We start from the raw sequence: 22,790 nt of genomic DNA, 5'->3' as shown, positions 1-22,790 counted from the left end.
TGCTCACCTTGGGGAGTGACTGATGGCTGCCAGTAGCCAGCATTGTTCTTCCTGGGTGCCCCTGGGGCTCAGAGGCTCACATTCGGAGGGCCAGAATCACGAATCGTGCATGGCTGTGACAGCCTTGTTCACTGATACGGCAAGAAATATCCCATTTCACAGATGGCCCTCTTGAGTCAATTGTTCTCCCCTTTTAATTTGTCTTGTCTCCTACACTGTTAGCATCTCTCCAGTCTAATGAAGGAGTTAGTGACTTTCTGAGGTAATTTTGACCTAACATGTTTTTTGGCCATTCCTCCGTGGGCTTTTTTAAATTAACTCTGTTTAAAAAATAAGGAGGGAGGAGGGTTCAGGATGGGGAACACGTGTATACCTGTGGTGGATTCATTTCGATGTTTGGCAAAACCAATACAATATTGTAAAGTTTAAAAATAAAATAAAAATAAATAAATAAAATAAAATTAACTCTGTTTAACAGATAAAGGAACTGATGGTTAGAGTCATTTATCAAGGATTCCATAGTTAAATTCATCCCAGAACCAAGGGTAAAATCACGCCTGAATAATCGAAATCTGTTCTCCTGACTGCCGTTTCAGATTGCTCCTCTCAGCTTCCAAAGACGACGTGATGAACCAAAGAAAAAGTGAGGTGATGAGTTTAGGGCTGAGAGATTGGAGGGTGTGAAGTGACTGAGTAGGAAAGAAGACATTCTAGGCTAAGACAGAGGTCTAAGTGAAATCTGAGGAGGAAAACAGGAGAAAGGCATTCCTTGTGTAAGACTCTTCTCTGAGGACCTTGCATTTTTGCAAACACTTGTCTGGAAACAGCATTCTTCCAAATGGCTTTCATGCATTATTCAGTGCGGTGGAAATTTGGTATATGACGCCTAGGCCTCCTCAATAGCTTCAATTCCCATGTTGACCCCATTAACCTGAATATAATTTGCTGTGAAGAAGAAAACTTTAGCCTTAGGTTGAAATTTATGTACTTTTCAGCCAGCTTTTCCCTAATGTTATTTCATTACAAGCATTCACTTACATAGCTGTTTCTTCAGGGAACTCAAAACTTTAGTAACCATATTCTGCTCTTCAGATTATCACTCATAAAATGTGTGCTGACGAACTGACATCTAACCAAGGAAAAGCAGTCTTTTTTTTTTTTTTTTTACAAACTTCTCACTGCAAGGTCACTTTATGTCTGACTTATCTAAAGGCATAAGCTGAAACTCTGAAAGATGGCATTTTTTTACATTAGGTGGGAAAATTTCTCTCTCATTTAGTCTAAATAAGTTAAAGTCTAAATTAATCTATTTCTACATGTTGCTTCTACATTGCTCAAATGTCAGTTAATCAATACTGTTTGGTCATAAAAATGTTAAGGTCTAATTTACATCACTTAAGAGTTGAAATTCAGTGTATTTGCGTCAGTCAGTATAATTAAAACATCAAAAGCGATGATTATGAAGTTTTACAGTTTGAGTCAAACTGTACTGAGCTGTTCATATTTATTACTCTATTTATTCTTCACAAATATCTAATGAAGTTATTCTCACAATCCCATTTTACAAAGCTCAGAGACTTTAAGAGATGCATGTTTTACATGACCTAGTTGGGACTGAAACCCGTGTTTGGTTTACTACTGAGCTCGAGAGTCTTCACTATAGTATTTTACCAATTCTTTCATGACTCTACTACTTGGAATTTCTTAACAGAGGCTCAACCATCCAGTTGACTGTGAGTCAGTTCACCTGATTGTTTGACTATCAATTGCTAGGAATCAATATGGTGACTTATTTGGACTTCGTCTGCAGTAGACGTCTCATAAAATCATTATCTAATTGATTCTCTCTCCCAATTGCTCTCAGTAAATTTAAAAGATGATTTTTATTACAGGAACACTAATAGTAACAAAGACAGCTACACAGTTTGTGCATTTACTATGTTTCAGGCACTGTATCAAATACTTTATGTGCATTTTTAAAAAATTAAGTTCTCATAAAGATTTTACGTACAATGTTAGAACCCTAAAACTAAATTCCCAGGGTATCATAGAAAGGTGTCTTATCTTGGTACCCAGTTCCTGGCACACAGCTGGTAAAATCCTTGGACTCTCTAAAGTAATAAGTGTATTTTGTATGCTAATGAGATGACTAGTGGCTGGGGATCCCTAGATAGTTTCAGGACAGAAGTTGATCACCAAGACGACCAAGGTACCAGGAATACCAAGGTATAAGAGGATTGGAGAGAAGCAGGCTGGAAGTTGTGTTAATTACGAATGGCCAGCAATTTAAATCAATCATGCCTATGTAAGGTCAATAAAACCTTCATAGAATGACAGGTTTTTGAGAGCATCTGGGTTGGTGAATGCTTTGCGATGTGGGGAGGTGGCAGTACCTGGAGCAGTAATAGAAGCTCTACTTAAACCTCCCTCCTCCCAACCCATGACCATACCTTGTCCTCGGCATCCTATTGTCCTATTTGGCTGTTCCTGAGTTGAATCATTTATAGTAAACTAGGAAGCAAGGAAATGGCAACCTACTCCAGTGTTCTTGCCTGCAGAATCCCATGGATGGAGAAGCCTGGTAGGCTGTAGTCCATGGGGTCCCACAGAGTCGGACACGACTGAAGCGACTTAGCAGCAGCAGCAGCAGCAGGAAGCATAAACTGCCTTCCTGAGTTTTATGAGCCATTCCAGCAAATTATTGAATCAGAGGAGTCATGAGAACCCCTGAAGTGATCACCAAGTCAGGCAAAAGCGCAGGTAGTTTGGCCATCCCATTTGCAACTGTTGTCTGAAGTGAGGTTGGTGTTGGAGGACTGAACCCTTCAACCTGTGGGGTCTGCACTAACTGCAGGTAGTTAGGGGTCAGAATTGAACTGAATTGAATTATTGGATACCAGTTGCTGTTGGGGACTTGGAGAAGTGACATGAAAAATAACACCACAGAATTCTTTAAATAACTGAAGCCAATACAGTCAAAAAGAAGAAAATTTATCAGCACATTTAAAGAAAGAGCCCAGAGTAAGAGCCAGCAGTGTTGGATCTACATGAGGGCCAGGTCCATCACTATCTCTTCTGTCCACTGTTCTCCAGATCAGTTCAATTCCTCACTGAATCTCTGAAAAGATCAGCTTGCATCTAGTCCAACAGAAAGTACGTTTTTTCCCAGTATTTCCCCTTAACTTTGATTCAGCCTGATTGAACCAACTTGGATCACAAGCCCATCTTCAGACCAGTTTCCATGACTGTAGAAAGACTATGCGGTGTGGCCAGGTCTAGGTCACAGTCCCACCCCTGAAAGCTTTAGTTCACTTGCTCTATGTGGACTGCAAATAAGGTGGGAGTAGTCACACCCCAAAGGAAACCTGACGTGCTCTTATCAGAAGAAAGAATGAAAAGATAGGCAAGCAAAAACAGTTGGGTTTTGTCTTACTAACTGGCAAATTTTGACATGTCAGTTAAACCTTCTGACCCTTAATTTAGTTGTTGTTAAGTTCTTTTCTTCTCTGAACAATCAAATTCTTAAAGACAAAAATGTACATTTTCATACTTGATTAGATCTTATGAGTGCTGTTGATTTTTAGGAGATGTCCTTGGTAACTGAAATCAAATATCAAATGAGGTAGAGATTTTTACCAGAAATTACCTAACTAATCCCTAAACATTTGAGAAAAAGTGTACCACGTGGGTATAAGTTGACAGACATGTAGATTCTCTGCAGAGGATCCTTCAGATTGTTGGTAGAATCCATGTCCTTGCAGTTGTATGACTTCCAACTAGGGACTACTCCCAGCGCTTAGAGGCCATCTGCAATTCCTTGCCATGTGGACATTTCCATATATCCTCTCCCAAAGTCAGTATTGGAAATAGAGTGTCTCTGTGGTTGTTGTATTAATAGTCATTGTTCAGTCGCTAAGTTGTATCTGATTCTTTGCAACCCTGTGGACTGCAGTAAACCAGGCTTTCCTTTCCTTCACTGTTTCCCAGAGTTTGCTTAAACTCATGTCCAGTGATGTTATCCAACCATCTCATCCTCTGCCATCCCCTTCTCCTTTTGCCTTCAGTCCTTCCCAGCATCAAGGTCTTTTCCAGTGAATTGGCTTTTTCCATCAGGTAGCCAAAGTATTAGAGCTTCAGCTTCAACAGCAGTCCTTCCAGTGAATATTCGAGCCTCTTTAGTACATATTAACAAGACTTGATAGAGGTGGAGCTACAGATACAGACAGATACAGATAAAAGATCATTATGGGAATGACATCACATTATCTTAGCCATACCTATAACCTAATCACAGAAGTGCTATTCTATCACCTTTGCTTTACTACATTCCATTCATTATTCTAAAAGTACCATCCTCACTAAGGGGAGAGCATTAGGCAGAGCATGAAGAGGGGACCACTCTAGAGTCTGTCACAGGCCTCATCCTTAGGTACTTGCTCACCCTATTCTTTGAACCTAAAGTGTGTATCTTCTATCACCATAAGAATAAATAATCCCTGAAGGACCAAAGACCTGAATCAAATCCTTTTACTTCAGCAAGTCTTACTCAATCCATTAGGATGAAGATAGTATCTTGTAATCCTTCAGACACTCCAGTAATAAAAAGAGTCTACCCTCTCATGGCTCTTATTACTTTATACTTTGAATTATTCATTTTTACTTTCTCTCTGTCTTAGATCTCTGACTAGATCTTTGAAGTCAAGGATACTTCCTTTCATTTTCTCATATATTTTTAAAGCATTTATCAAAAATGGTAACATGTACCAATATATCAGAACTACATTTTGTTGCAAGTACTGGGAATCTCATCTGGGTGGTAGGTTAAGCAAACTGGTAGGCATTTATTTTTTCTCATGAAATAGACAATCTGGAGGCATGTTTGGTGACTTGGGTTTAGTTGCTTAACACTCTCCAGGTTAAAGTCCATGATTTTCTTGACCTCTTCTTTGACCTTCCTTTCTCTCATTGACACAAAACAGCTGCTATATTTCCAGCCATCTAGCCTTCATTTCAGATAGGAAGAAGCAAAAAATAGTAAACAGGAAGGGGCAAGTGTTATGTAAGGAAAGCAAAGTCTTCCTAGATATACTTAGCAAATTTGCATATATAACCCATTGACAAGAACTGTGTCAGGTGTCCATCATAGTTATAAGGGGAACAGAAAAATAGTTTTGAATGCGTGAGTATATGGTCCTCTGATCGAAATTGTTGTTTTAGCTCTATGAAAAAGAAGACAATAAGTATTGAGTGACCTAACAGGGGAAGTAAAGGAAGTTTTCCCTCAGGAGGTGGCACTGAGATAGAGGTCAGTTTTGGAAGCTGTCTTAGAGTACTGCATATAACAAATATATAGAAAAGAAGAAATTAGAATTGCAGAGAATCTTCTTAATATCTTTGGTATAACTCAGCCTCATGACTGAGTGATAGAATATATAATTAAAAAAGCATGTTCTACCCGAAGTTAGCTGCCAGCTTCAGGCAGAGCTGTATCAAGTAGCACTAACAATAATGCCAGGAAGCACTCCATTTTTCCCCTTGTCTTCCCTCTTTGTTGATTCCATTCATTTGCACTCTTTTATGTCATGATACTAAGATAGTGGCAAACTCCTGATTTACATTTTTTCATTAGAAAGACTTCCAGAAAAAAATATTTTCCCAAGAATGAATAGTTTACAATTGGATCTCATTGTGTACAGCTTGAGCTAGGACTGGTACCAGTCCTTGGAGCTCTAGACTGGTCACTAGAGAATTCATAATCCACTTAGCTAGTTTTGAGTCTTTGCACTCTTCTGGATCAGGGGTAGAACCAACAACTTCAAAACTCCATGAGTTAACATTGGAGAAGAGGCCTTTGGCTCCCTAAGGAAAACAAAGAAGCAAGTACCAGTAGAAGTAGCAGAGTTTGCTGGGCAGATAAAAAGAATAGAGACTTTTCTAATCTGTAGTAGTATTCTATTTTCTGTTCTCTGTAGAACAGAGAAACTTCTCTTTGGAGGAAGTTTCCCCAATGGCTCAGTGAGTAAAGAATCTATCTGCAATGCAGCAGACACAGGAGAAGCATGTTTGATCCTTGGGTCAGGAAGATCTCCTGGAGGAGAAAATGGCAACCCATTCCAGTATTCTTGCTGGAAAATTCCATGGACAGAGGAGCCTGGTGGGCTACTACTGTCCATGGGGTCTCAAAGAATTGGACACGACTGAGTCAGACACAACTAACAATTCACTTGCACAAAGTAGAAATGACTAATGGCATTAATGACTGCCACAGTTAATAATAGCAATACTAAAAACAAACACTTACTTTGTGTGTGTGTTTTTTTTAATTATACTCATCCATTCAAACTCATTCTGCTGCTGCTGCTGCTAAGTCGCTTCAATCGTGTCCGACTCTGTGCGACCCCATAGACAGTAGCCCACCAGGCTCCACAGTCCCTGGGATTCTCCAGGCAAGAACACTGGAGTGGGTTGCCATTTCCTTCTCCAATGCATGAAAGTGAAAAGTGAAAGGGAAGTCACTCAGTCGTGTCTGACCCTCAGCAACCCCGTGGACTCCAGCCTTCCTGGCTCCTCCATCCATGGGATTTTCCAGGCAAGAGTACTGGAGGGGGGTGCCATTGCCTTCTCCATTCTCAGAAATCTGAGAATCCAGCCTGCTTTACGCAAACCAGAAGGCAAAGGTGACTGTATGTTTTTAGATTAGTTGAGTATGAGATTTCCAAAGAGCAGGGTTTAAGTAGGACTAATACCCTTCCCTCAGTCACCAAATCCACACTGAATGCCCTGGTGGTCATCTACTCACATAAACATGCCTCCCTTTGTGCTGAGCTGGTGGAGCAGGTCAATTAAGTGAAGCTCATTTCAAGTGCAGATGGTCCCGTGTAGCTTCACGTCTTCCTGGTGGCCAGACTAAGTGTTTTCAGATGGCCTCAGACTTCTGATCACATCCATGCAGCCAGGGAGGAAAGGAAACCTTGTTTATCATCTTGATAAACAGTCCCTTTCAATGCCTCCGGACGCTTTATGTAACTCGGTAGAGTCAAATACTATTAAATTGTCATCACTGTCAAAAAGAGAAGTAATAAGTTTTTCTACCTGAGTCATAGTTAATGACTTCTACAATGTGTAACACAAATCAGAGTTTCTGTTTGCCTTCTTTTCCCCTAAATGTGTGTTTTCTGATCTTGCTGACTGTGGAGGAGAGGCACAGTCTCATGATATGAAGAAATATATACTTTTGTGATTACCTCTCAGCTACACCAATAAAACACCAAGATGACAAGGGCCAGATCCTTGGCTTGGATGAGATATGTGCACAGAGGAGGAAGCTGAGCGGCTATATCTCATTCCCGTTCTTCATGGATGGCATCGATTTGAAAGACTGTATTTCATGGGTAAAAGCCTTGGAATGGTTCCACCTTAGTTATCACTAAATATTTACAGAAGCAAGTTAAACTCTCTTAAGGGGGTAATACACCTTTTTCATTCTCATCACCTTAAAGAATAATACATGAGTCAGATTAGGCTGTATTGAACTGCAATAACAAACCACCTGCAACTCTCATTGGCTTAAAACAATGAAGGTTTATTTCTTGATCAAGCAACACGCCCTTTGTGGTTCCTCACTGTGATTGTGTTTGGAGGTGTCATCCAGGAACTAGAACTGCTGGAGCAGCCAATATCCAAAATAGGGGTGGGCACACTAGTCCATAGACCAAATCTGGCCCACCATTTGGTTTTCTTTTTATAGCTTATGAGCTAAGAATGATTTCTACCTTTTTCAATGGCTAGCAAAAATCAAAAGAGGAATATTTTATGACCCCTAAAAATTACATGACGTTCAAGTTTCACTTTCCATACACAAAATTTTATTTATGCACAGCCATATCTTTTATTTATGTTTTGTTCATGGTTGTGTTCCAACTGCAGAGTTTGGTAATTGCCACGGAGATCAGATGGCCAACAATACTAAAAACATTTTTAACCTGAGACCTTTATAGAAAAAGTTGGCTGATCCCTGATCTAAAACACTGCTGGTTACTGCACCAACAGGAAGAGAGCTCTAGAGTCTTCCACAAGGAATTAAAAGCTTGGTATGAAAGTGATGGGCTTCCCTGGCGGCTCAGCAGTAAAGAATTTTCCTGCCAGTGCAGGAGACCTGTGTTCAGTCCCTGGCTCGGGAAGATCCCCTGGAGAAGGAAATGGCAACCCTCTCCAGTATTCTTGCCTGGGAAATCCCAAGGACAGAGGAGCCTGGTGGGCTGCAGTCCATGGGGTTGCAAAGATCAGACACAACTTCACAACTAAACAATAATATGAAAATGACAGATCACTTCCTTTAATACGGAAATACTCAGATGGCCCCGCCTCCCACAAGGGGACTGGGAACTACCCTAAACCTAGGGGAAGGAGAGTCAGAGATAGTCATTCAGAAGTCCTAATGGTTACAACAGCTAAAATTAAAAATAGCAAGACTATTAACAGCAAACACTTGTACGGTTCTTCAGGCATAATTCAAGTGCCTCATTTATCCTCACAACTCCCTAATCATCAAAGTATTGTTATTTTCCCCATTTTACAGAGGAGGAAACTAAGAATAGAAAGTGTAAATGATCTTCCTGACATAATACAGATCCCAAAGGGTGGAGGCAGCATTTAAATCCCGTCAATATGGCTCTAAAATACAATCTCAAATGCTATAGTCTTAAATATCCTACTACAAGTGGATCCTTTAGGTCTAAGAAAAGTCTCAGCCATTGATAATGTAGAGACCACTTCTTCACAAAACTGTTATAGAGTTCAGTGTGTGTGTGTGTGTGTGTGTGTGTGAATCACTCAGTCATATCTGACTCTTTGTAACCCCATGGACTGTAGTCCAGCAGGCTCCTCTGTCCGTGGTATTCTCCAGGCAAGAATACTAGAGTGGGTTACCATACCCTTTTCCAGGGGATCTTCCCAACCCAGGCACTGAACCCTGGTCTCCTCCTTTGCAGGCAGATTCTTTACCATTTGAGCAACCAGGGAAGCCCATAGGATTCAATAGACATAAGCAAAATGTTAATTTTAGTATTTGTGTAACAGATTGCCTAAAACTTAGTAATTCACTTAGGAGTTTGAGAGTGATTAGACCACGCTGCTGCTGCTGCTAAGTCGCTTCACCATAGATGGAAGTAAAAGCTAATGCCTATGGATTTTCATGTGGTTCTCCTGTGGGTACCACAGAAAGGACTTAGAATTTAAGATCAGTTTAAGACTCAACAAGAGGACCCAGCAGAGAAAATCAGACCCTAAACTAAAAACGCTTCTTTCAGGGGATGTTATTTTAAAGCCATTTCTCTTTGGATAATCTGAAATTGTACCTTGATCTTCTTGTTTTTGCTTCTAAGCTAACTCAGGAATATTGTTCCATGAGTGTGTATTTTTGTTTATCTGGAAGAAAATATGTCATAAAATAGTTATGATTTAGAGACAATAGATTCTGGGCCATTGCATTGCCTGCTGTCCTTTTATGTTTTGATAACGGAGTTTGTGTATTGTCATTACTCATGTTCCTTTTAATATCCATACACTTACCCATGGAGGCTAATAGAAGAATCCCCTTTTAAGAGAATTATTTTTAAAATTATATTTTTATTTATTTATTGTTGGCTGCTCTAGGTCTTCATTGTTATTGTTATGGTTGGGCTTTCTCTAGTTTTGGTGAGCAGGGACTACTCTTCTTGAGGTGCTGGGGCTTCTCATTGTGGTGGCTTCTCTTTTAGAGCACAGGATCTGGGCTGTGGGCTTCAATAGTCGCAGCATGTGGGCTCAGTGATTGCCGCTCATGGGCTCTAGAAAGCAGACTCAGTAGTTTCGGAGCAGAGGGTAAGCTGCTCCATGGCAGGTGGGATCCCCCCAAACCAGGGATCAGACTGGTGTCCCTTACATTGCAGAGCAGATTCTTAACCACTAGACCACCAGAGAAGCCCTCCTTAAGAGAATTTTTTAAAGTTTATCATTGTTACTAGGCTTCATTCTCAGAGTGTATTCCTGCTGTTTTGCCATTAAATAAACATCACGAAGAAACAGAATAAAAATGAATAAAGACTTAAGAGCAGATGAAGCAAGGATGCAAAGTAGAAAGCCCGTAGACCACCCGTCATTGCACCAACAGTTCACACATCTGACAGGAGAGTCTTGGAACTTGAAAACTAAATGCTTCCATTTTCCAACCTTTCAGAATTGTGTCCTTCCATCAAAATTCACGTCACATATAACTGCCTCTGGTAGTGTCTTTGAAATTGGGTTTCATTTTTTATGTGAACAGTAAGAAAAATGTCAGTTCTTATTTACGGTGGACATGCTGTGTGCTGGTCAGTGTATTAACAGCTATTTATTATAATCAGTTTGCCTGCACTCACTTAATTCTCATACTCATTTAGTCCTCACACTAACCCTAATAAGTTAATATTATTATTATTCACATTTTACAGAGGAGAACCCTGAGACATAGAATAGAAGACAATAGGAAGCTGATTTAGGACTTGAACTTTGGGGGCCTGACTCTACAATATTTTATTCATTTTGCTCTACTGCCTCAGACATGACTGTTTGGCCCAGAATTTGTTTCTTTTTCCTGCATTTGTCTACACTGTATATACCACAGAACCCTGGGACAGAGGAGATGGTAATTTGTTTAATCTCAAGTTTAAACAAATCAAGCAGCCGTTTTGCCCTCCTTGACCAAGACATGCTTAAAGATCCATTAGTGTCTCTCTTGTCAATGATTTACAAAGACACTTGGAGCTTCCTTCCAGTCCATTGGGTCAATAAAGCATTTTTAACACAGTCTTAAATATGCATTTCTGACATCCGCTACAATAGATTCCAAGAGAGCTATTTATAAGGCCTTGATGGAGAAGTCCTATAAAAGTGAATATCAAAACACCTGTGCTTCTTACATTTAACAGCTTTCAAAGAAAGGAACCATTTGCAATAAAGTTAAAATGCTAGATCCGAATTATCATGTCAGTCTTAGCATTCCTTAATCACATTTTATTCATTTCCTCCAAAAATTGGCTTCTACTATAAGCAGATATATCCTGCCTTTAGCATTAATGAGGACTGAAGTTTCCTTATGGTTACTCTTTATTGCAATTTCATTTTTCAGTCATTTTGCTTAGAGTAAAAATCTTTTCCTTTGTACAATTTGGCTCTCCCCCAAAACCAAAGTTCCAAGCTGATTTTTCTAGAAGGTGTATTAGAAGGTCACTTCTTTGCAAAAGCTACATTTATCATTCAAGTTCATTTTCTGAAAAGACCACATATTGGATACTCAGGAAAAGATCCCCAAAGAGGATTAATATCTAACAACATTTCATTTTTTCCCTTCTCTTCTTCTTTCTTTCTCTTTCTTTCTTCTATCTAACACTTTCCTTCTTCCCTCCTCTGCTTCTTTTCCTTTCTTTCTTCTTTCCCTCATTCAGTTAATTACTCAGTAATCTAGCAAGTACGAGAATGTCTGTACCACGTACTATGGGTTTTCCAGGTGGCGCAGTGGTAAAGAATCTGCCTGCCAATGAAGGAGACACAAGGTTCATTCCCTGGGTCAGGAAGTTCCCCTGAAGAAGGAAATGGCAACCCACTCCAGCATTCTTGCCTGGAAAACTCCATGGACAGAGGAGCCTAGCAGGCTACAGCCCATGGGGCTGCAAAGAGTTGGACATGACTGACCCACTAAGCACACACACACACATGTTCCAGACACTAGCGATAAAGAAGTAAACAAGATGAGCTTCCTACCATTATAGAATGTGTAACCCAACAGGATGGAGATGTGATAAACCAATCATTTCAATTAGGAGACATGGGGGACAAAACCTAGTCTTTGCGGAAGAGGTTCATTCACCAAATAATTACAGGCCAGAAATGGACCCAGTAATAACATAATGAAATATAAAAGTTGCTGCTCTTATGGAGATAAGAAAAGTGAGATATTCTTTAAAAGTGCCAAAATAGTGCATTGTAAATATTATTATGGGGTAATTATATGAGCTTGTAGGGTCATATAGAAGAGAGCTTTAACTTACAATCTGATTCAAGGAGACCACCTAAAGAAGACCTGAATAGTGAGTACAGGAGCCCCCCTCCTTCCAAAATACAGAGTTTAGACTTACATTAACTTCAAAAAAAAAAAAGATTATTTTCCATCTCAACCTTACATTCTCCCCTAGCATCTTCTTTCCCAGAAAACTTGGTGTTGTGATCATTTCGAATTGCTTGGCTACGCTTGGTCATGGACATGAAACCATCAACACCAAAATATACTAGTGTCAAACTCTCTGACAGATGAAAAGGATTAGATATTAGCAATCTCCCACAAGTGACCATTTTTAAATGGTTGACCCAGTTTGTAGCTCAGATCAATCAGTTTTGTCAGTATAAGCTATTTCTACTAGATGTCCATGGTGGGGGAGGGGGGGGACAAACCATTTAAGATCCCAATCATCAGATTTTTAGCCATCCACCTGCCAATCATCCCTAATCTCATCTTCCCTTTCCTTCAAGATGTATAATTGTCATTCACAGGGACTCTCTTTTAAAGAAATATTATCCTTAGCAATTTATCTTCTTTTTGTTTCCTCACCAATACAGGGCAAGACAGCGATGCATTGAATTGGGAAGGAGGGATCATTGCTAGGAACATATTGGGCTTGAAAATTTTTGTAAACTTTTCCATCTCAGAAAGAGTTATTGCTGCCAGAAATAATCTTGAAATGCTGTCTTTTTTTTTTTTTCCCCCTTTGGGGCTATTAGGAACTTTCTCTTCCTGTTAAAAATAGGTTTTGATAATGCACTCCAAATGCTGACAAATCCAAAAGAAAGAGCAGACAGAAAAAGTGGAGAGCTGCCTTGGAGAGCTTCTCGGCAGGGGGCTTGCCCATCGCCTCCTGGGAAACATGGGGTAAAAGAGTGGGAAGCAGGCCACTGTTTTAAAAATGTGTATTGGAGGGAAAACTAGGAAACTGATGTCCATCTAACACATCTAACTTTTTCAGATTGGCCTGCATTCATCATGTAATTACTGTATTTACCTTCTAATCTAGAAGAACAATAGGGCCCCCTTCTAAGATTAGATTTAGGGTAGAAGGCTAATTTCTTATATTTCACCTTCAGAGAAGGCAATGGCACCCTATTCCAGCATTCTTGCCTGGAAAATCCCATGGACAGAGGAGCCTGGTGGGCTGTAGTCCATGGGGTCGCAAAGAGTCGGACACGACTGAGCGACTTCCCTTTCACTTTTCACTTTCCTGCCTTGGAGAAGGAAATGGCAACCCACTCCAGTGTTCTTGCCTGGAGAATCCCAGGGACGGTGGAGCCTGGTGGGCTGCCGTCTATGGGGTCGCACAGAGTCGGACACTACTGAAGCGACTTAGCAGCAGCATTTCACCTTAGGTGTGTTTTCTATAGACAAAGCCATGATACAAACCACAAACTAGAAAATCTGAATAGTACAAACAAATCCCATACTGGCTTGTATTACGACACATTCTCTGCCAGTAGTGAAAAGGTTATTTCACCTGTCTTCTTGGCTGGTTCTACAGATGCTGAGTGAAATCCAGAAAAGAAGCAAGTTTCCAGGTAATCCGTAAGCAAGAAAGGAAAGCTCAGTTTTCTGAGCACTTAAATGACTTTGCTTTGAGAGGCCATAGATCATCTTGAAATCATTTTGACTTGGATTGAGATAAAATTTAGAATGGTCAGGTATTAGTGCCAAAGACTGAAAGGCATTTACATGACAAATATTATCATTATGATTTTGCAATAACCTTGCTAGTTGGGTTTGAAAGGACAGTTCACTAGGTAATTCTTAAAATGCAGATAAAATAGATTTAAAAGAACAATTTTCTAGTTCCCAGAAAGGGTTATGACAAACTTAACTCTTTCCTTTCACAGGAACCAAATCTGGGAATATTTTTATTTTAAGTCTCTTTTTTGAAGTAGCCGGCTAGTGAGGCCAATAGGTAAAGAAAAATTCGGTCAACTCCAGAGGGTCTTGAAAAGTTTTATCCACGTGGTTATTATAGAAATCCAGAATTTTATTTCTTTTCACAGAATTGGATCAGCCTCTCCCTGTGTCTTGGGTGGATCAAAGTAAATGTGGGCTTCTGAGATAGCCAAGAAATAAAAATAATACTAAACATAGAAATTGAAAATGGGAGTGTATCTTACCAACTTACTATACAATTCTGTACCAAAGACATCTAAACATCTCAGAAACAGTAAGTTCCTTGTTAAATGTGCAATAATCCACGACAGACTTGTAATTCATGTTTCATCTTGTTCAATCATCCATCCATCAAATACTTGTCACTTGATATTAGCTTTCGAGCTGCTCATCAGCCGAGTACAGTGGTTTTCACTTTTTCCTTAGCAAAGGAATCCCCTTGAAGGATTATACTGAATGTTAAAATAAACATTTAAATAAAACATTGAAGTGCTATACTGAATATTAAAAATAAATTATCAAGAGTTGCTTTCTCCTTTCTTCTAGTGGATATAACTGAACCCCCTCAGATAATCCGTGAAGTCTCATGAGGCAAAACTTGAAAAATTCTAATCAAAGGACTGCATATCTGAGCTTTTTCCAAAAAAACTAACTTTTTTTTGTAATTGCAAGCCTATGGACCAGGGTTTCATAGTTAGTATTCTAAAGAAAGATTACATTTCTACTGAAAGATTACATTTCTCTGATTGACTGTGGCTAGGTCAGTCACAAGCATAAACCTTGGGAATCAGGTCTGCATATATGGCAGGGCCCATCAGACATTCTGAATGGCAGGGTCCTGTGGTTCTCTGAGACTCGGTTCTGGTCTCCACATTGGTGTACCTGAGCAGTAGGTGTCAACGAAGCCATAGTTCAACTTGTCAAGATCAGATGAGCTCATTATTTAGAGCAACCCAGTTGCTCCAGTTGCCCCAGGCTCCCAGTGTGCAAACCATCATCCATTAGCCTAAGGAAGATGTGGTCTGGGGTCACTGACTTTATGTACAAGATTTTAATGAAAATGGAGCACTTGTCAATTCCCTGTCCCTTTTCAGAGAAAAGGCAGCATATGTGCCAGGGTGGGACTGGGGAAAGGATACATATATGGGGTCAGAGGATCTAAATTCTGGTCCAGATGCTGACAGGTACTTGCTAAGTAAAATGTGGTAAGTGTTAAGCTGCTCTTGATGACACTTGCCTCCTCTGTAAAAATGAGGGTCATCATGACCTCATTGGGCTTTTTGAGTATGTAATAAATTGAAGCTTTATACAGTATCTACCATGATGTCAGTAATGTATTAATAGTAAATAGTCAGTGAATGATTAACACTTGGAATACTATTATCATTGCCGATTCTTTTATGGCTATGTCATTTGGCTGCTTTAAGTCTGCATCCTCACTCAAACAAGTACAGATGACAATAGTCCTATTTCTATCTTTGAACGGTTTTTCAGTTTTAATGAAATATGCATCAAAAGTACTTTTGAAATCCTAACAATAATGTGACAGACAATATTTAATGGGAAACATCAGGAATCCCTGTCCTTGAGAAAATTGCAGTCCACTGAGAAACACACAGTAAGTATAATACATAAATAAATTATATACTGTATTTGGTAAGTTACAAGTACCCTGGTGGCTGGGTATGGGGCAGTGGCTGGCACAGAGCAAAGTGAAATCATGGGTGCTGACTAAGGGAATTACGATTTCAACGAGTAAAAGTCGCTCAGTTGATTTCAGTAGGGTGGTCAAAAGTGTCTCTGGTAAACTGACATTTGAAAAAGATATGGAAGAGTTGAGAGTGAGCCAGGGATCCACTGGACGGGAGTCCTAGGTGTTACAGAGTTCAACTTGTTCAGGTAGTTTGCTCTCTGAATCAGAGCAACCCTCAAGAGGAATCACTCCTGCCATGTTCAGCCAGTAGTCTGCAAACAGACCAGTGGCCCTGGAGCAGAGGGAAGGAGAGAAGGGTGGAGTAAGTGAGGTCAAGGACACAGTTATGGGAGGGGTAGGTTGAATGCCTAACCCTGATACCCCTTCTAAACAAAGTGTCAAACTTCCTTTTGGAAGTTCTTCATCATCAAAGAAAGTCTTGTGACAAGATGCAGAAAACATGTGAGTTTGGAGTACAACAGACTTGGGGCACACTTGTGTGACTCTGGGCAGGTTATTCAACCTCCCTTTCATCTGTTGAGTGGGAACAATGCCTTGTGTAGTTCCTGGGAGGTTCACAGTTAATGTAGGTAAAGTGCCAAGGACAGCACCCAAATCAGAGCTCACTAAAGTGTAGTGAGCACGGACCTGACAGGGAACAGAATTCAGTGCTTCCCTGGTGGCTCAGATGGTAAAGAATCTGCCTGCAATGCAGGAGACCCAGGTTTGATCCCTGGGTTGGGACGATCCCCTGGAGAAGGAAATGGCAACCCACTCCAGTACTCTTGCCTGGAGAATACCCATGGACAGAGGAGCTTGGTGGGCTACAGTCCATGGGGTCACAAAGAGTCAGACATGACTTAGTGACTAAGCCATTGCCACAGCAGGGCAGTGAGAACTGGCTCTGGGCCTCCAATGGCCACCTCCTTGTCCATATTATAAAACTCGGTCAGTAATTCAGATGATCTGGCTTGTCTGTCACCCTGCCAGCTTGGCTCTAAATGAAACGAGAGCTTTCATATGCCTTGTGCCATTTTCAATCAAAAATGTTGCTCCAATCTTACATTAAACTAAAGCGGTGACTTTAGAATTAGTGGTATTTTCATGAAGTATAAAACTAGTTATTAGTGACTTAACTGGGGACACTTGTTGCTGACAATTATGAGCTAAAGTAACATGATTGCAAGTGTCGATGTTAAAGAGTGAACTGTGCCTCTAGCCCTGCTCTTTCATTAACTGCCATCCAGTGATGGGCAGGTGGTGAGACGGAAATACTCTTCTCATCATCCAAGTTCAAGCCTGCTTGCTTCCTGCTTAGAATTCTGCAGCGGCCTCTTGTTTCTTCTTCTTTGCCCTCTCTGACCCCTCCTGAATGGGGTCAAAGAGTAGACATGGTGTCGCTCAAGAGCAGTATCCAGGTCACATCTTTCCTTAGCTTCATAGTCACATTGTACCTCATTGCAATGCAGAATCACCCCCAATGCCTCTCCCTGAAGATGAAAGTCCTCTTCTGTTCAGTCCTGTTTCAAGTCCTCAGTTCCATCTGTTCCAATATTTAAAATATTGTCCCAGGTATTTAAAATACCTTGACTCTCCTTAGAGATATGGCTAATTCTAGGACTAGGGCAGGAAATATATACGATGAGGCAGGATCATAACACAGGGCCAGAAAGAAAGGAAGTGCTTTTAAAAAGAAGAAGAGAAGAAGAAGGCAAATCAACTAGAAAAGTTCATAATGGCCGAATCTGGACCATCTTGATCAACAAAATAAATAGCATAGTATTGGATTATAACCCAAAGGATAAATAAATAACAATCAGCCATGAACCCATACTGATATGATTAATTCATCAATCAATTAATATAAATAATTTGCTGATGTAAATAATAAATAATTAAATAAATGGAAGAGAACAGACTTATATACCTTGTAGAAGGATTTCCAATAATTGTAATGGATACTGCAACCCCACAGAGATGGAGACAGAGCATAAATAACTCTGTATTCTCTAAGGATGGGCTGTAGTCAGTGAAATCTTTCCAAAGAGGACGCCATAGAGAGTGGAGAAGGAGTGTAACTTTATGGTAGAGAAATCTGACAAGTACTGAATCAACCATGTGATCAAGGTCAACATCAAGAGTAATGAGTCATGTTGATGATATGTACTCTTGATTTGATGTCATGAGAATGGTACTGTACCTCCGGGGTCCTCCTCCAAAAACACAGAACAGTTTAATCATGAGAAAACCATAAGAAAAATCTCATTTGAGGGACATTTTATAAAAAACAAAACAAACAAAAAAAACACTGCTCAAAACTGTCCAGGTTCTCAAAAAGGAAAGAATGTCTGAGAAACTGTCATAACCAAGGAAACCTAAAGAGATAAGATAACTAAAATTAATGTGGGATCCTGGAAGTGTCCTGGCATAGAAAAAACATTAGGCAAAAGGTAAAAAAATTGGAATGAAGCCTAGACTTTAGCTAATAACACTGTATCAGTATTTGTTCATTAATTGTAACAAGTGTAGTATACTAATATGTGATGTTAATATTAAGGGCCTAAAACTAGGAAATATGTAGTAGAGTGTGGGATATATGGGAACTCACTATACTATCTTCATAAATTTTCTGTCCTATGTCGTCCTAAGATTAAACATTTGTTTTAAAATCATATTCCAACCTCTCACATTAGCAAAATGCTTCCCCGTCATTGTCCCCTGCTGAAGCCCTACCTTTCAACTCAACTTCAGTAGCCTTCCTAATTCTTTAAAAAGGAATGGGTGTCCCCTTCCATCTGTGTCCAAAGAACTCAATACTTATCCTGTTGATTTTCATTAATTTACTTATTCTTTCAATAGTTATGGATTAACCACACCAGTTATTGACTATAGTGTTGTGGAGAGACAAGCAACAACCTTGACTCTGACCAGGCTTACAGTTTTGTGGTTACAGTCGTGCAAGCAAATGTGTACAGTTCTAAGAGAATGAAAACTGGTGATTAGGGAATGTCTCTAAGGATCCGACCTTTGTAATCAGTCTATGCATTTGATGTGTGAGTGGTGGATGCAGGAATGGGAAGACAGGAAAGGGTATTCTGGGAGAAAACCTGTTTGAACTTTCCTGAGGCAGAAAGGAGGGGAGTATCCCCAAAGAAATATAACATCAGTGTGATTGGACATTCCCAACATAGGCACCATATATGAACTCAACTCAGTGCTAACGCGTGTTACCTTGGTTAATACTTACATAACTCGTGACGCAAGGTTATTTTTATTTGTACTTTACAGATATTTGTACTTTATAGATAACAAAACTGAGGGACTTCAACAGTGACAGAGCTGAGATTCAGGCTAGAACAGGTTTGTTTGAAAGCCCAAACTCTTTCATCCTATTGAGGAAGACACAGTTCATCTGCTTAAGTCAGAGATTTTTGTTTGGTTGTTTTTGGCTGTCCGTTACTATGTGGGCTTTTTCTGCTGGTGGTGAGCAGGGACTACTCTTCATTGCAGGGTGTGGGCTTCTCACTGCCACGGCCTCTCTCGTGGGGAGCCCCGGCTCTGGGCACACGGTGCAGGGGCAGCGGCTGCGGCTTGTGCGCTCTAGAGCGCAGGCTCTGTATTAGTAGTTCTGGTGCTTCACCTGAGTTGCTCCGTGACATGTGGGATCTTCCAGGACCACAGATGGAACCCATGGTACCCGCATTGGCAGGCAGATTCTTAATGACTGGACCACCAGGGAAGTCCAGTCAGAGATTCTTGTGATGGTTCCCGTCGTATTATACCAGGGTTTCTTGGCTCTATTGACATTTGGGTCAGATAATTCTTTGTTGTGGGGTCTGTTCTGTGTACTCTGGGATGTTTAGGGGCGTCCCTGGTTTCTACCCTCTAGATGCCATTAGCTCTCACCCTCTACCTGTAATGACAATGCAAAATGTCTTCAGACTTTGCCACGTTTGATTGACAGCGAGGGCGACTAGCAAAACAATCCCATCCCCCGCCCCTGCATTGCAAGCCCCTGAGTTACACTGTTTCAGATCAGGATGGAGTTGTGTTTAAATTCTTCCCTTCCTCCTCTCTTCCCTCCCTCTGCTTCTTTGTTTCAGTGTTTCTTTTTTTTAATTTATTTATTTTAATTAGAGACTAATTACTTTACAATATCGGAGAAGAAAATGGCACCCCACTCTTGCCTGGAAAATCCCATGGATGGAGGAGCCTGGTGGGCTGCAGTCCATGGGGTCGCTAGAGTCGGACACGACTGAGCGACTTCCCTTTCACTTTTCACTTTCCTTCATTGGAGAAGGAAATGACAACCCACTCCAGTGTTCTTGCCTGGAAAATCCCAGGGACGTTGGAGCCTGGTGGGCTGCCGTCTATGGGGTCGCACAGAGTCAGACACGACTGAAGCGACTTAGCAGCAGCAGCACTTTACAATATTGTATTGGTTTTGCCATACATCAACATGAATCCGCCACGGGTGTACATGTGTTCCCAATCCTGACCCCCCCTCCCACCTCCCTCCCCATACCATCCCTCTGGGTCATCCCAGTGCACCAGCCCCAAGCATCCTGTATCCTGCATCGAACCTGGACTGGCGATTCGTTTCTTATATGATATTATACATGTTTCAATGCCATTCTCCCAAATCGTCCCCCCCTTCACTCTCCTACAGAGTCCAAAAGACTGTTCTATACATCTGTGTCTCTTTTGCTGTCTTGCATACAGGGTTATCATTACCATCTTTCTAAATTCCATATATATGTGTTAGTATACTGTATTGGTGTTTCTTAAGTGTCCACCATATACAGGCTGGATACACATCCTGTATAGTTTAGAACACAGTAACTTGTAGACAGAGGTTGCTTAACAAATGCTTGAGGAATTAACTGCCAACAGAGTCCTAAATGCCTAGGATTCTAAGTGTTACAGACAAATGGAAAACATTCTTCCTGAATGCAAAACTTGAGGTTGGTGAAATAAATCCCAAGTTTCTGATCACTTGGAGTACCTCTTATGTCCCTGGAGAACTGGCTTAGCTGGTATCCTTTGGGCTGAAAAGGTCCACTTGAATTTCACTGGCCTTTAGACAGACCCAGCAGAGCACCTGTTAAGAACCTAACAGAGAGTTGCATATATTAGGTTGCCAGTAAATGCTGAAGAGAGCATGGCTGATCTGTAATAATTAAGTGAAGCCATATGCCTTGGTCTGTAATTTGAGATTCTATTTGAAGCACATACTGATTTTCTTTTTCTATCATTTTTGGGTGAGATCTGGTTTGGGGAAATGACTCTTCAACTAGATTTTCTATTCAACTCCCTTGAGAATGAGTGGGTACTAGGAGGGAAAGCTCATTTCAGGGCAGTTTTCTTGCCACTGCAGGTTCTATACCACTGGAGTGTCCGTTTCTTGTCATTAGTGGGAGCTCAGAGAATTCTAAACACAGATAATGCAGGGGTGAGCTCTCCAAATCTCCGGGCATTCACTGCTCCACTGCCTTTTCGTACATACAGCCCAGAAGTGTTGCCTCTTGAGGGCTCTTTGTTGTTGCTCTTTGTTGCATTTAAAATGTTGTGCCCTGATGCCTGTCTTCTCCCAGATGACATGACACATCCCTTGTATGCAATCTTGTATACATGTATAGATACATGTTGTAGGAGAGAATCCCATAGTAACTCTACTTTATGGAAACCCTTCCCTTTACGTTTTTCACTTTCCGAACCCCTCCACTCACACGTGCACATACCTGAATGGCCACTGAATTATCTCTAATCAGCATCCCGCTTCTTTCTCTCTTGCCAGAAGGAGGGACGTGTGAAGTGATTGCTGCGCACAGATGTTGTAATAAAAACCGCATTGAGGAGCGGTCGCAAACAGTCAAGTGTTCCTGTCTACCTGGGAAAGTGGCTGGAACAACAAGAAACCGACCTTCCTGTGTCGATGGTAAGTAGCTGGTTTCACTCCTCTCTCTATGGGTTCACCTGTGTTGTTATGGTGTAAAATATATATATATTTTGTTTCATCTAAATATGGTTCAGGATAATAAAGAAGGTGTCTCTACAATGCTGCAAAGTTAGACAAATGCCAGCCCTTTGCACAGAGTTTGAATTCTTGTTTCTCTGGCTCTAGGTTTTTCAAATAGCTGTATTTGAATGTGTGTTAGAAAAGATAAGGTGAAGGAATTTTTTCAAGTCTATGAGTTTGAGGGTCCAGCTCATTTTGGCATTGATTTTGGATCAAGTTTATGTATACTGATGATGATTAATGTAGTAAAGATAGTAATACCTGACAGGCATTCAGTCTGTATTTAATGAGCATTTACTGTATCCCAGGCACTGCTCTAGGGCTTCATATATATTCAAGAACAGATAGATGTGCCCTGAGAGTTCACCATTTGCTATACCCTGTCCAAAACCCATGCATTATTTTATTTACTCATCCTAACAATACCATCTTTCTTATGTCTTGCTATATAACAATTCACATTCCCCCCGAAGTTAGCAGTTTTAAGCACTAGGCACCATCTCACAATTTCCATAGGTCAGGAATTCAGCTTTGCTGGGTGGTTCTGGCTTGGGGTCCCTTCTGTTGCAGCCAAGATCTGAGGACTCGACTGATGCTGGAGGCTGGTTTTAAGACGGCCCTTCACAGAGCTGTTGGCAGGTGGTCTCTGTTCCCTTCCACATGCACCCTTCCAAAGGAAGCTAGGTGTCTTCACACCGTAGTGGCTGGCTTCCTGCAGAGTGACCCAGGAGAACAATGTAGAGGCCACAGTGTGACCCTTTTCTTTTATGATAGAGCCTCAGAAGTTATCCTTTATTGTTTCCACAATATCCTGTGGGTTATATAAGTCAACCCTATCTGTCCAGCACGGAAGTGGACAAAAAAGGCTTGAAAACCTGAAGGCTAGATACACTTTCCACCAGGGTAGATACACTTTCCCTGCCATTTTAAACATGGAGGAAACTGAGCCTTAGAATGGTTCATTAATGTTCCATGGGTCCCATGATTGGTAAGCTGTAGCTCTGCTAACTCTTGAGATGAAACTAACTGACTCTAATACCTAGTCTTGACCACCATCTGTAAACAATTTTATATGCCTGTCAAACAGAGAGTCG

General features: G+C 40.7%; 1 protein-coding gene across 1 annotated transcript in view; it reads left to right on the top strand.

Annotated features, from left to right (window-relative positions):
* Positions 1–22,790, top strand: part of TAFA1 (TAFA chemokine like family member 1) — a 508,893-nt gene that overhangs the window by 375,000 nt on the left and 111,103 nt on the right. Inside the window, 1 exon segment of the mRNA NM_001099727.1 lies at positions 21,475–21,615. Coding sequence (NP_001093197.1) covers positions 21,475–21,615 — 141 coding nt within the window.

The sequence above is a fragment of the Bos taurus genome, chromosome 22 (genome assembly GCF_002263795.3).
Source record: "Bos taurus isolate L1 Dominette 01449 registration number 42190680 breed Hereford chromosome 22, ARS-UCD2.0, whole genome shotgun sequence".
NCBI lineage: Eukaryota > Metazoa > Chordata > Mammalia > Artiodactyla > Bovidae > Bos > Bos taurus.
This window is presented reverse-complemented; position numbering and strand designations above follow the sequence as displayed.